Source organism: Protomyctophum parallelum, assembly GCF_964188405.1.
Source record: "Protomyctophum parallelum genome assembly, chromosome: 14".
NCBI classification, from domain to species: Eukaryota; Metazoa; Chordata; class Actinopteri; order Myctophiformes; family Myctophidae; genus Protomyctophum; species Protomyctophum parallelum.
In genome coordinates, this window is record NC_139709.1 from 2,291,698 (window position 1) to 2,306,781 (window position 15,084).

Genomic DNA, 15,084 nt, shown 5'->3' on the forward strand with positions numbered 1-15,084 from the left:
CAGTGATCAAGTTACACCGAATACCAGGTTTGTTCTGTTTTACTGTTAATATGTTAATGTTACTATATTACTGTTATAACAAGTTTGTTCTGTTTTACTGTTATTATGTTAATGTTACTATATTACTGTTATAACAGGTTTGTTCTGTTTTACTGTTATGATGTTAATGTCACTATATTACTGTTATACCAGGTTTGATCTGTTTTACTGTTAATATGTTCATGTCACTACATTACTGTTTAATTATTAATAGCAATGGTATAGTTTGAGTTACCGTGTTATAAGTAAGTAAGTAGCCTTGCTGAGCCATGAGGTTTCTGTAGGAAACACAGAATGGGAGGACTTTTTATTATTGGGACTGAACAAAAAGAGTGGTATTCCCCTTTAATATTATTACTGCTACTACTTATTATTAGTATTGTTATTGTTCATGACTCATTGTAGATTGAGATTCATTGTAGCAAAGTCAGCTAAAGTGCATTAGTAGCAGTATGTGTGCGAAGAGGCAAGAATGAATCAGCAGTTGAATAGCAGCCGAGACAAAGGACAGTTTGAAGGGATTAGTCTTTGTGGTGGAGAGCACCCTCTGCCCAAGACCTGAGGGCAACATGCCCCCCCCCCTTTTTTTTCCCCTCACTGTATAAGTTTCTTTTCCCTTTTTACCTCCTTTATGATGAATATAGAAGTGTCTATTCGTAGGCTACGTCTCTAAGTTTTGATGAATTGAACAAGATGGACCCTCTTTTAAACAAGAGTAATGCTTAATTGGGTCGTCCACTCACAGTTAACAGTCTTTGTATTGAGTTTGTGCTTGAAATGTACTGTAATTCTGCAAACTGTTGAAACATATTTCAATCAATCAATCAAACCCAGGCCCAACTCATAGACCTGTATAGAGACAGAACCCAGGCCCAAAACAAGGCTCCAGACCTCCCCAAACAAACTGGTCAGGCTCCTACTTGGCCTCACCCCCCGAACCCACCTCACCCCTGCCCACTTTGACAGGCTGGGATGGCTTAGGGTCGACGACAGAGTACAGCATCTTGCAATGGGTCTGGTCCACAAGATTCGATACACCACCAAGATACCCATGTACCCGTCTAAATACTTCACTAAGATACCCATGTACCTGTCTAAATACTTCACTAAGATACCCATGTACCTGTCTAGATACTTCACTAAGATACCCATGTACCTGTCTAAATACTTCACTAAGATACCCATGTACCTGTCTAAATACTTCACTAAGATACCCATGTACCCGTCTAAATACTTCACTAAGATACCCATGTACCTGTCTAAATACTTCACTAAGATACCCATGTACCTGTCTAAATACTTCACTAAGATACCCATGTACCTGTCTAGATACTTCACTAAGATACCCATGTACCTGTCTAAATACTTCACTAAGATACCCATGTACCTGTCTAAATACTTCACTAAGATACCCATGTACCTGTCTAAATACTTCACTAAGATACCCATGTATACCTGTCTAAATACTTCACTAAGATACCCATGTACCTGTCTAGATACTTCACTAAGATACCCATGTACCCGTCTAAATACTTCACTAAGATACCCATGTACCCGTCTAAATACTTCACTAAGATACCCATGTACCTGTCTAAATACTTCACTAAGATACCCATGTACCTGTCTAAATACTTCACTAAGATACCCATGTACCTGTCTAGATACTTGACTCCTTCAAAACCGCTCTCAAAGGGCACCTACGGACGGCTGCAATTTGAAACTGGCCCCCGTAAAATCTGAATTTGTTAAGGCTATATATTAGTTTTACACATTTAATTAATGTGTCTAAACTTAAAGGACAACTTTAGTTTTTTTCAACCAAGGTTCATGTTTTAGGTTGTTATTAGAGAAACTAAAAGGTGAGTGTTAATTTTCTTTCATTTGCTGCTTTCTTTCGTTTTAGGGATTTTAGCTCTTTTTGACAGGGGGGCGGGGGCATTCGAGCATGGGGCTAAATATGTATTTTTTTTACCAAATCTGATGGTGATTTATTTATTTATTATTTACTATAGTCCTAATAAACCCCAGGAAATTACATCTGGCCACAGAAGATCACAGGATCTACTGAATGTGAAGGTAGCCTACTGTGGGAAGGCTTATACTGTGTGTATAGGCTCAATATGCAGTTCGTCACATTCAATAGATCCTGTGATCTTTTGTGGCCAGATGTGATTTCCTGGGGTTTATTAGGACTATAGTAAATAATAAAAAAATAAATCCCCATATTTTGTAAAGAAATACATATTTAGCCCCATGCTCGAATGCCCCCGCCCCCCTGTCAAAAACTGCTAAAATCCCTAAAACAAAAGAAAGCAGCAAATGAAAGAAAATGAACACTCACCTTTTAGTTTCTCTAATAACAACCTAAAACATGAACCTTGGTTGAAAAAAACTAAAGTTGTCCTTTAAGATCAAAGTGCTTTTTCAAAGCAGAAGCAACTACAACTATATAACTTAGTATTATTCATGGATTACTGAAAGAGAAACAAATCTTTTTAAGACATCATTAGGTTCCCAAGTAGGCCGGTGGCCGACTGCGACGGGCACGTACAAGTTTAGTAATATTATAATGCACAAAAAGTGAGGACGAATTATATGAAGATACAGTTAAAGTGGGTGAATTTGTCCTTTAATTCCTTAGTTCCAGACCAGACAATGGAACCCAGAGTGAAGGAGAAGATCAACTCTCCAGACCAGACTATGGAACCCAGAGTGCAGGTGGAGAGCAACTCTCCATCCAGGGACAAACCTGGAGACCTCCAGAACTTCAGTAAGTTCCATCTTTATTTGGTTAATTCTCTATTTCACTTAAAATAAATGCAACACATCTCTTTACCTATACGTCTGTAATCCACATATCTCGAGAACCACCTTGCATTACATTCATGCTGTAATTCAAGATGGTAACCTTGCGGTGACCTCCAGCCACTCTACCGCTGAGCCACCGCTGCTAATGTACTGATAACATCAGGGATCTCCATATATGGGCACTAAAGGGACACAGACGGTTAAATCAGGTGCTGTGACAACAGAGATAGTGTGTATTGCATACTAGGTAGCATTCCAAATTTTCTTTTTTCGCAACTTGCATCGTTCCCAAGCAGGCCGGTGCCCATTGGACACAGGCGTAGTGTCATTATACTAGAGCAGTGGTTTTCAAACAGTGGTCCAGGGACCAACAGTGGGCCTTGAGGAGGTTCCAGGTGGTCCCCAGTTAAATGATGGAGAGTTGGTAACCAAATGGACCCTTATAGTTATTTATCTCTGGAGAGAGTAAAATGTATTTATTTCATTACACTCAAGAGTTGCATTATTGTTAGAATTCTGCATTACTTACTTAATTTACAAAAATGTAAGACAACAAAATATTGTTGTTTTGAGTCTGAGAGATATCTGTGTATGTCAGTCTCTGTCCTTTCATGCCCATATATGGAGTTATCCGTATCCGTCTGTCTACCTGTGTCTCCATATATGGAGATATCTGTGTATGTCAGTCTCTGTCCTTTTATGCCCATATATGGACATTTTGGTTGGATGTGGCGGTTCTGGATAAGTGGATTTAACTACTTAGTGACGGGCAGCGCACTCCCCTGACAGGAAACGCTGCCAGAGATCACGCTTCTAGTGGAAGTGGGCGGAGGGAAACATTTAACTGACGGACCACAGTGGAAGCGAGCGTTGCCTAGCGACGGGGTAGATATTAGCGAGGCCAATCTGACTCAATAAAAACCCTAAAACCACGTTAGTCCTGTCAATGGAAACCAATGAGCTTAACATTGGAGTGAAGGGAACCTTTTCACCGACGGACCATTTCCTGTTTACCGATTGCTTAGCAACCGAGGGTGGTTCAGATGGTAGCGACCAGCGTGATGTAACTCAATGTGATTATTGATCATGAAGCTCTAACCAGGTGTTATTATTGATCATGAAGCTCTAACCAGGTGTTATTATTGATCATGAAGCTCTAACCAGGTGTTATTATTGATCATGAAGCTCTAACCAGGTGTGTTTTCTGTTTCAGAAACCTGTCCTACTCTGTCCTCAGTTAAAGCAAACCGTTGCTGCTGCGACCAGTGTGGAAAAAGCTTCCCTTCACTTTCCAGTCTCAAACGACACCAGATAGTTCACACTGAAGAGAAGCCTTACAGCTGCGACCAATGTGGAAAAAGCTTCACTCTACTTTCCTATCTCAAACGACACCAGAGAATTCACACTGGAGAAAAGCCTTACAGCTGCGACCAATGTGGAAAGAGCTTCACTTCAGATGCCTATATAAAAGTACACCAGAGAATTCACACTGGAGAAAAGCCTTACAGCTGTGACCAATGTGGACAAAGCTTCATAAACGTTTCAAATTTCAAAGTACACCAGAGAATTCACACTGGAGAAAAGCCTTACAGCTGTAACCAATGTGGGAAAAGCTTCATAAACCTTTCCAATCTCAAAAGACACCAGAAAAGTCACACTGGAGAAAAGCCTTACAGCTGCGACCAATGTGGAGAAAGCTTCACAATGCTTTCCACTCAAAAAGCACACCAGAGAATTCACACTGGAGAAAAGCCTTACAGCTGCGACCATTGTGGGAAAAGGTTCCGCCGAATGTCTGATCTAACAAAACACCAGAAAAGTCACACTGGAGAAAAGCCTTACAGCTGCGGCCAATGTGGAGAAAGCTTCACAATACTTTCCACTCAAAAAGCACACCAGAGAATTCACACTGGAGAAAAGCCTTACAGCTGCGACCATTGTGGGAAAAGGTTCCGCCGAATGTCTCATCTAACACGACACCATAGAATTCATACTGGAGAAAAGCCTTATAGCTGTGGCCATTGTGGGAAAAGCTTCAACTGTCTTTCCAATCTCAAAGTACACAAGAGAATGCACAAAGGAGAAAAGCCTTACAGCTGTGACCAATGTGGAAAAAGCTTCACTACAAATATGAGTCTCAAAGCACACCAGAGAATTCACACTGGAGAAAAGCCTTACAGCTGTGACCAATGTGGGGAAAGCTTCACCCAAGTTTGCAATCTCAAAGCACACCAGAGAATTCACACTGGAGAAAAGCCCTACAGCTGTGACCAATGTGGAAAAAGATTCACCCAAGTTTACAATCTCAAAGTACACCAGAGAATGCACACTGGAGAAAAGCCTTACAGCTGTGACCAATGTGGAAAAAGCTTCACTGCACTTTCCACTTTAGAACGACACCAGAGGATTCACACTGGAGAAAAGCCTTACAGCTGCGACCAATGTGGGAAAATGTTCACCCTTATGTCTCATCTAACAAGACATCAGATAATTCACACAGGAGAAAAGCCCTACAGCTGCGACCAATGTGGGAAAAGGTTAGCTAGTAGGTCTGATCTAACACGACACCATATAATTCACACTGGAGAAAAGCCTTACAGCTGTGACACATGTGGAAAAAGCTTCACTTCAGATGCCTATCTCAAAGTACACCAGAGAATTCACACTGGAGAAAAGCCTTACTATTGTAACCAATGTGGGAAAAGGTTCACCGGTGTGTCTGGTCTAAACAGACACCAGATAATTCACACTAGAGAAAAGCCTTACAGCTGTGACAAATGTGGAAAAAGCTTCAAGAAAATGGATAACCTCAAATGTCACAAGAAGATTCACACTGGAGAGAAGCCTTTTGGTTGTGAAACATGTGGGAAGTGTTTTACTGAGTATAACAACTTAAAACATCACCAGATAATTCACACAGGAGAGAAGCCTTACAGCTGTGACCAATGTGGAAAAAGCTTCAATTTTGTTTCCAATCTCAAAGTACACCAGATAATTCACACAGGAGAAAAGCCGTACAGCTGTGACCAATGTGAAAAAAGCTTCACTCTACTTTCCAGTCTCAAAGTACACCAGGTAATTCACACAGGAGAAAAGCCTTAGTTTTATTTTTTTGTTTACATCTGATCTAGACGATGTGACAGGTTAGTCCATGAAGTGTTGTTGCTGCTCTCTTCCTGGTCTACGTGTGCTGGCGTTAGACCCCTCCTACGCTTTTCTTAAAGGACCAGCGCCCTATATCTTTATTTCTTTTTAAATATTTTTGTTCAGGTCAATATACATATTATCCACTTACTTTTGTAAAAAAAAAGGGTTAGGGAGAAATTTCCCTTTAACAGCGATACCATAATTATCACGATACATGGAACTAATCATGGAATTAGTGTGCTGGTCTCTGTACGTGATGGACAACATTATTTTCTTATGTAAATTGGGTTCTGGAGAGCCCGCTCAATACCCTGATGGATCTTCCCCCGACTATCAGCGTAGAAGAGGCATTATTTGGATTTATGGTGACAAGATTTCTGCTGATTGGGCTGGGCATTGGTCTTGCGTACCGAAGAATTGGAAAAATGGCAACGCTGAACAGAGCCCCTATGCTGATCCTCTGCCCCCCCCCCCCCCCCCACCTCAACCCCCACCCTCCCTGACACCTGTTGTGTCTTCGTCTGGGCCGTGTTCGTCTCCACTGAACCCGCCATGATAACGCAGGACAATGAGGCAACGTGACATGACCTTGGGGAGATATGCCAGGAACACACTTACACAAACACATGGGAAATGAACTTTCCACCCAACTGTTCTCATGGACACACATGTCTTTATACACAGCCGCCTTCTACCCCCCCCCCACCACTCCCCCTGCAGCTAGGTATCTTTTTTTCCTCCCCCCGCGCAGCTCATCCCTTCGATGGCTTGCGTAGGAAGAGAGCTTTTTTGTGCCTGGCCCAATTAAGCCCCCGCCACCCCCACCCAGAAACGTGCCTGCACAGCAGAGTATTATCATCTTACTTGAAATGTGATGTGATGTCTTCTTACCCCCCCCCCCCTCTCCACCCCCCCCCTATCCTTCCTCTTCCTCTTTTCTTTTTTTCTGATGCAAGAAAGCTGAGGGCAGCGCCGAAATATGGCTGCAGCTGTGTAGCTCTGAATGTTGTCTCTTATGCCCGTAACTGCAATGAGTGCCTACACAATGACACATTCCTATCAACTTGTTGACATGGCAAATAAAATATTGAATCTTGAATGGTTGACGATACGATACATGGACGATATTGGTTCATTATGTGATACGATCATAGACTGTAAAAAATATGGACAAAGCGTTCCCCGGGTCTAACATGAACGTAAAATGAAGCCTGTAATACTATGCTAATTCCTGATGTAAGTCGCCATCTTTCTAGATCCGTTTTTTGGTACCAGCTGGCCATTGGCTGGCTCCGTTTTGTATACCAGCTGGTCATTGGCTGCCCAGACAACGAGGCGGGACTTCCCCCCTTCTTCTCCGTTGGTTTTTATTTTGACTCGAGTGGGAGGAGAAGACTCTTGAGTGGGAGGGGAATCCCGATCATAGACTGTAACGGTAGCCACGCCCCTCAGAACATACGCGATTTTATGGTCATTTTTTTAATTAATGGGACCATAATTTTCCAAAAAGAATATTATGACATTAGAAATGAGACTTTAAACTAGTGACTGGAAGAAGAAAGTATTCATGACCATGTTTATTAAGGTAATACAGTCTAGGTGAAGTTGGGCCAAAATACATGGGCCTCTATGGAGCTATGGGGCTTTTTGGGTCCGGTCCAGCGCCACAACAGGCCATTATATGAACTATACCGATTTCAAATGAGGCTTCACGAAATATCTGGCTGACTGCCCCCCCCTGGATACGATTCAATAACTTGAAATTGATACAGTAACTATTTAAAATACATTGACATTATTTTAAACTAAGTAATTAAACCCCACACAAAACACCACACACAAAAATGTAGTATTAATAAAATCAATTATTTGCATAGCAAAACGATTCGATACAGATTATTTGCATCGCAAAACGATACGATACATAGTCAATGTTGTTTTCATTTCGATATACTTATATTAACTTAAAATCGATGTTCCGATGCAGTTACTATATCGTTACACCCATAGTCAGCCCACTCTATAGGATTATCCACAAAAAAATATATATTTGGATTAAGTGAAATCACTAAATATGCATACTGTACATACTCAACAACTTTATGTTTCTGTACCCACAACATCTAATCTTTAAGTTTAAAGCTCCATCTGAATGGAACAACTTGTCTGTTTCTTTGAGATCAATTACATCATTTTAGTAAGGCCATTTTATCAGGTATTTGACCAATCTGGGAACTAAATTGTTACCAAGAAATGTCTTCACCAATGTGTTTCTAATAACATGTACTAAAAGTTTGAAATTCAACTCCCCGGGGAAATTGAGTTATTAGCATAATATGTGACCATACCCATAACATCCTATATAAATTAAAAAAGTCTAAATTGCATCATTCTTTCAGTAGCATGTGACATATGAAACTAGGGGGTTTTCATGATTCTGAATCCATTCCAAGCATTAGTTTTGCACAAAAAACACTCCTTGGGAGGAAAACGGCCATAGCCGTCATCACAAACGTGATGAGGTCAGCACATTTGGTCAAGTGGATATGGCCTAATTTAGCCCAAGGAGTGTTTTTTGTGCAAAACTAATGCTTGGAATGGATTCAAAATCATGAAAACCCCCTATAGTTTCATATGTCACATGCTACTTAAAGAATGATGAAATTTGGACTTTTTGGCCTTATATAGGATGTTATGGGTATGGTCACATATTATGCTCATAACTCAATTTCCCCTGGGAGTTGAATTTCAAACTTTTAGTACATGTTATTAGACACATTTAGAAACACATTGGTGAAGACATTTCTTGGTAACGATTTAGTTCCCAGATTTTCATAGATGTCTCTTACTATTTAACATTTTCAAGGCTTCTTTGCTTGTAGACCTGAAACCCATTTGTATTTTTGGAAAGAGGTGTGTACTTTAATGCTTGATTATTATTTGTATCTTTCTCTTAATTTTTATTATTTTCATTATTATTATCACTATTATTAGTATTTTGTTAAAATGTGTAAAGTGTATAGTGTTTGATGCTAACACCAAAATGGGTTCCCGTTCAGAATGGGTTAATCCAGAGCGATTTACAGTAAGCAAGAACAGTATAACAAATATTCATCAAGGATCATAAGCAAGATAAGAACCTAACATCCGTCTAAAGTAGAATATCTGGACAATGAAACTAGGAGTTCATGAGTCTACATAAAATGCTATTTAAATTGCATACGTTTAGCCGTTGCAATTTTACAGCTAATTTTGATTTAGTTTTAGTCATAGTCTTTGAACTAAATTTTCCGTTTAGGTTTAGTCAAAGATTCTCGGCGGGCCTTGATGGCTGATTTTACACTTGGTTCCATGCTGAAGATATCCGATCTACAAGCTCACGCTTGTAGGTTTTTGTCCACTGTGTGATACTTGTAGTTTAGCAGAATTGATATTCAATTTACTTTCATGATTTCCGCTGAATATATACAGCACATTGACTCAAGTACAGACCTACCCATTCAGAAGTCAAGCTGACATTTATTCAAAAAATAATTATTTTACTCTAAAATGGTCACATTTTATGCAACGATTAAAATGTCATATAGATGTACAGTACATCATAATTATGTGTTATGTCATATATTATTTTTAGCAAAATGATCCATTGTATATACGCAGTTTACACAATCGTCTTGATTTAGCTCAAACAGCCGACAGCGGCTCAAGAGGTCGACCAGCTGTCTTGGGAACCTTATGTACGGTTGCAGGTTTGATTCCCGGCTCCTCCTGGCTCCGTGTCAGAGTGTCCTTGAGCAAGACTGCTCTCTCTGGCCCCTTTTCCACCGGGGTTGAACCGGATCGGTTCCGTTTTTCCCCGGCCTAATATTGAACCAGTTCAGAGCGTTTCCACTGAAAATGAACTGGTTCAGAATTCGGAAAACCCTAATCAAGTTGGTTCGGAAATTAAAGCGAAAGAGTGCTGCGAAAAATGGTTCCGTGAAAGCTTAGCACCACGTGCGGTTCCAAGAATCTAGAACGGAAACAGTTCTAGAACCAAAGTTCTTTTGGAGGAAAAGGGGCCTCATGGTTTTTTCCACCATCGGTGTGCGACCGCTAGCGGTGTGCGCTACACACATTGTGTAGCGCTTTGAACGGTCCGTAACTGGATATAAAATTATAAATACATTCCGTTTACCGTCAAAATAAAGACTGCAATGATCGGCTCTTCATTTTGATATTCAACATTCTATACAATCTCTGTGAATATTATTATTATTTTTAGGTCTATTCATTTTGGTACTCATTTTTCAGTACACCAGTGTTGTTTTTGGCAGCGAATTTTCTATTTTAGTTTTAGTCATAGTCTTTGGACTGAAACTTCATTTAGTTTTAGTCACATTTTAGTCACCTGGAATGTCTTAGTGTTAGTCTAGTTTTAGTCGACTAAATGTCATAAGATTTTAGTCGACTAAATCTACAGTTGATTTAGTCGACTAAAATGTATTTTGGTGGGCCTTGATGCCGTCGAAATGACAGATTTTACACTTGCTGAAAATAGATTCGTTTTTATTTAGTTTTTGTCAGTGAAAAAAGGTAGTCGACGAAAATTTTTCGTCTTAGTTTTAGTCGACGAAAACAACACTTCCCGGGACATTGGATGATGTCATGGTGGGGGGTCACATGATCAGCACCAGCTTCCCAGCAGCCCCGGGGCATTGGATGATGTCATGGTGGTGGGGTCACATGATCAGCACCAGCTTCCCAGCAGCCCCGGGGCATTGGATGATGTCATGGTGGTGGGGTCACATGATCAGCACCAGCTTCCCAGCAGCCCCGGGGCATTGGATGATGTCATGGTGCGCCTGGGCGGCCGTGTCCAACGAGTAGTGGCGCCCGACGGCCGGGCGCAGCCAACCGGCCTCCATCCCTGCGTAGAGCGCCGCCCCGCACTCCCTCTTCTCTTCCTGATTGGAGGAGAGGACACAAAAGGGGGAGGAGACTATAAGGCCCGACGCGTACGTATACTTTCAGAGCCGAGATCAATCCCAACTCCCGGTTATCTGCAGGGTCATATCGGCCGATACGGATTCCGATATATTACATTATTATGCATTTCAAAACTTTTCCATTTTAACCTCCAGGCTGGTCTGTGAGTACATTGTCATTGCATCATTGATATCGGTGACAATAATCTGACGACCTGATACCGAAATGGCATTTTTATCAATGTTGTTTTTGGCAGTTAGTTTAGTCATAGTCTTTGGACTGAAACTTCATTTAGTTTTAGTCACATTTTAGTCACCTGGAATGTCTTAGTGTTAGTCTAGTTTTAGTCGACTAAATGTCATAAGATTTTAGTCGACTAAATCTACAGGTGATTTAGTCGACTAAAATGTATTTTGGCGGGCCTTGATGCCGTCGTCATGAGTGTTTTTACACTTGCTGAAAAAGCCGATCTACAAGCTCACAACGTGTCGCGCTGCGACGCGTTGTGAGCTTGTAGATCGGCTATTTTCAGCATGCAACCAAGTGTAAAATGACTTAAACTGGATCTCTTGTCCACTAGTCCCTTCATAACATTTTAGTCTAGTTTTTATTTCTTGACGAAATTGTCAGTATATTTAGTCTTAGTTTTAGTCATCGTAGCTTAGTTTTCATTTAGTTTTAATGTAGTTTCCATTTGTTTTTGTCAGTAGTTTGGAAGAGACATATCCCAAAACGCAGTTTATAGTTAAGGGACGCAATAAAACAACGACCTCTGCATCCACGGGATGCACTACTGTACTACTGTACTGTTTTTTATTATAGTTTATTTTGATAGCTTTAGTTATAATAATAATTTCTTCTTCTGTTTTCTACATGAATATAACCACATTATAACCAGATGAAATGAAATGGGAGTTAAATGCTGCAATTTGTAATAATATGACTCCTAACGTGGTTGAAGTGGGACTCTAAATGAACATTCCTGCATCCCGGGACTCATTTCATTGAAAACCTGTTTACATCACTGCTAGTCTAATGTAAACATTCACTCAACTCACCATTCCATTCCATTTTATTCTCTTACAAAATGACAGAAAAACTATTAACTATCATTAATCAATTATCTTACAAAGATCCTGCATTTACCCACTGCTGTTTTGCGTCACGATTCAAAAGGTCTTGTGACCTAATGAAGTCAATCTCTGTCTAGTGACCTAACAAAGTACATTCTGGGACAGGTTGCAGCTTTAGGTCACTGCAGTCTTGATAACATTTGAACATCTCTCAATAGGAAGTCTTTAACCAATTTGGTGATTGAGAAATAGCAGATCTAAAAGCTTGTAGCGCGCCACTCGGTGGAGCTTGTAGGTCTGCTATTTTTGAAAGAAATCGTGAAATTGTGAAAGAAATTGAAAAATCGAGAAATTGTGAAATCGTGAAAAATGTGGAATATATATTCTCAAATCTTTGCTTCTGTGGAGGTCCCTGGAACAACATATTTTTAGATGGGGTTCAGCGGACTCTTACATACACATTTTGGGTTCCTTGACATGAAATATTGAGCACCACGGGGCGGCGGTGGCTCAGGGGTAGAGTGCCTGGATGGTAACCGTAAGGTTGCCAGTTCGAACCCTGTGGGCTCCCCCAGAGTTACTGTCGAAGTAGTCTAGGAAAATTGGCCTCAGATCCTGTGCAGCAGGGGCGTGGCCCAGTGCGTTGCGTTTCAAATGAAATGCGAATCAAAAGACAGGGGCGGGTTCCACATGGAGTGGGCGCTACATCTAAATAAGACGGAGGGGAAACAATTGCTCCTTGAGCGGTGGTGGCCTACTACAATTCAATTTGGAATTGGATTCCCTTCGGACTATTTTCATGGTATGCACAGTGCTTCAGACCGGAAAGGGGAGTGTCCGCTCAGATTCTGAGCGCAACGTACTTCCCTCACAGGGATACGGTCCTTTTTTCCCAGAAGTCTTTCTCGCCCGCCTAGTGGCGAAAAATTTAACTTCTGGGAACTCAGATTACTGTCGAAGTGTCCTTGAGCAAGACACTGAACCCCTAATTGCTCCTGATGTGCAGGTTGGTGCCTTGCATGGTTTCAGCTGCCATCGGTGTGTGAATGTGTGTGTGATTGGGTGAATGTAATGCACAATCTCTGTAAAGCGCCTTGGATAAAGGCGCTATATAAATGCACCATTTACCATTTACCACTGATACAGAAACATGAGGTATTTCAGAAAACTGTCAGGATTTAGAAGACATTTTTTTAAATGTCGACGTCAGACCTGAATGGGTTATCCCATTCTGAACGGGAACCCCTTTTGGTGTCAGCATCATGTTATGCTTTAGCTATTGAAAAATAGCAGATCTACAAGCTCGTAGCGCGCCACCGAGTGGCGCGCTACGAGCTTGTAGGTCTGCTATTTTTGAAAAATCGAAGAACGACTGACATTTTTATAGAATCTGATCTCAGGTCAGAATGGGTTTTAATCAGACCAGTGTGTGTCCAGTGGAAACCTGGTATGAATCTGATCTCAGGTCAGAATGGGTTAAAGGTCATAGACGCTCACCGGTGTAGCGTAGAACAGAGCCACGCCCACGATGCTGCTCTCTTTGGTCATGGTGTCTCTGGGGTTGATCTCTACCGGACCTCTACTGCCCACCACCTGGAACACACACACACACACACACACACACACACACACACACACACACACACACACACACACACACACACACACACACCCTCCATAGTATAGATTATACCAGGGCTGGGCAACTTTGACGATGGCGAGGGCCACTATAGTTCCACACTCACTCCAGAGGGCCACTATAGTTCCACACTCACTCCAGAGGGCCACTATAGTTCCACACTCACTCCAGAGGGCCACTATATTTCCACACTCACTCCAGAGGGCCACTATATTTCCACACTCACTCCAGAGGGCCACTATAGTTCCACACTCACTCCAGAGGGCCACTATAGTTCCACACTCACTCCAGAGGGCCACTATAGTTCCACACTCACTCCAGAGGGCCACTATATTTCCACACTCACTCCAGAGGGCCACTATATTTCCACACTCACTCCAGAGGGCCACTATAGTTCCACACTCACTCCAGAGGGCCACTATATTTCCACACTCACTCCAGAGGGCCACTATAGTTCCACACTCACTCCAGAGGGGGGCCACAGTGAATATTACTGTCGTAGCAAAAATAGCCGATCTACAAACTCAAAACCTTTGAGTTTTGAGCTTGTAGATCGGCTATTTTTGCTATATTTGAATTGATAACCTGAATAATTCTTTGCTATTTTTTAATTGGAATCCTGAAAAGTAACCTTTTTATTGAACTTCAAATGCATTTAGTTATAGTCATGTTAACTTTATGAACTGTTAACATAACTACATTGGACACAAAAAGACAATAACATGTTAATACTAGTCATTAAGTACTATAGTCATTTAATACTAGTCATGAAGTAATTAGGGGGTTTGGAATTGTAAACAGCTGAAATCAACATTATATCAGTATTCTGACATTAACCTGAGGGCCACATTAAGTGAAGGTGGGGACCGCATGTGGCCCCCGTGCCGCCAGTTGCCCACCCCTGGATTATAGTGATATAATTACAGTTATATTATATCGTTGCTGTCTCTCATCTCCATATATTAACTTTTTGTGTTTTTCGTAAGTTAACGCCCTGCTTGATCAACACTGCAAAAGCATCACAGGTACCAGATCTGCGTCGACGTTGAACAACACCATTTGAACATGCGGTTCTATTACTAGTTTGACCACTTCAGAATATGCTCTTTAAAGCTTTTTAACGAATAACCTGAAAATAGGCTTATTAGACTCTACAAGACAGACAGACAGACAGACAGACAGACAGACAGACAGACAGACAGACAGACAGACAGACAGACAGACAGACAGACAGACAGACAGACAGACAGACCGTGACCCGTCCTCCGTAGATCAACATGGTGAGGTCGTTACTGAGGTTGACGTTTGACAACATCTCTACGATCACGTCCACGCCGCGGCCGTCTGTAGCTTCCTAGAGTATGCAGCACAGACACACACACACACACACGCACACACACACACACACAC

The 15,084-nt window shown here is 41.4% G+C and overlaps 1 protein-coding gene across 1 annotated transcript in view; it reads right to left on the minus strand.

The window, feature by feature from the left end:
* Positions 1 to 10,653: 10,653 nt before the first annotated feature.
* The window catches only part of cryz (crystallin, zeta (quinone reductase)), a 23,480-nt gene continuing 19,049 nt past the window's right edge, over positions 10,654 to 15,084 (minus strand). Inside the window, exons 7-9 of the mRNA XM_083782455.1 lie at positions 14,927 to 15,028; positions 13,533 to 13,628; positions 10,654 to 10,940 (exon numbers count right to left, since the gene is read on the minus strand). Coding sequence (XP_083638581.1) covers positions 10,779 to 10,940; positions 13,533 to 13,628; positions 14,927 to 15,028 — 360 coding nt within the window. The 3' untranslated portion in view covers positions 10,654 to 10,778. The remainder of the gene's footprint in view (positions 10,941 to 13,532; positions 13,629 to 14,926; positions 15,029 to 15,084) is intronic.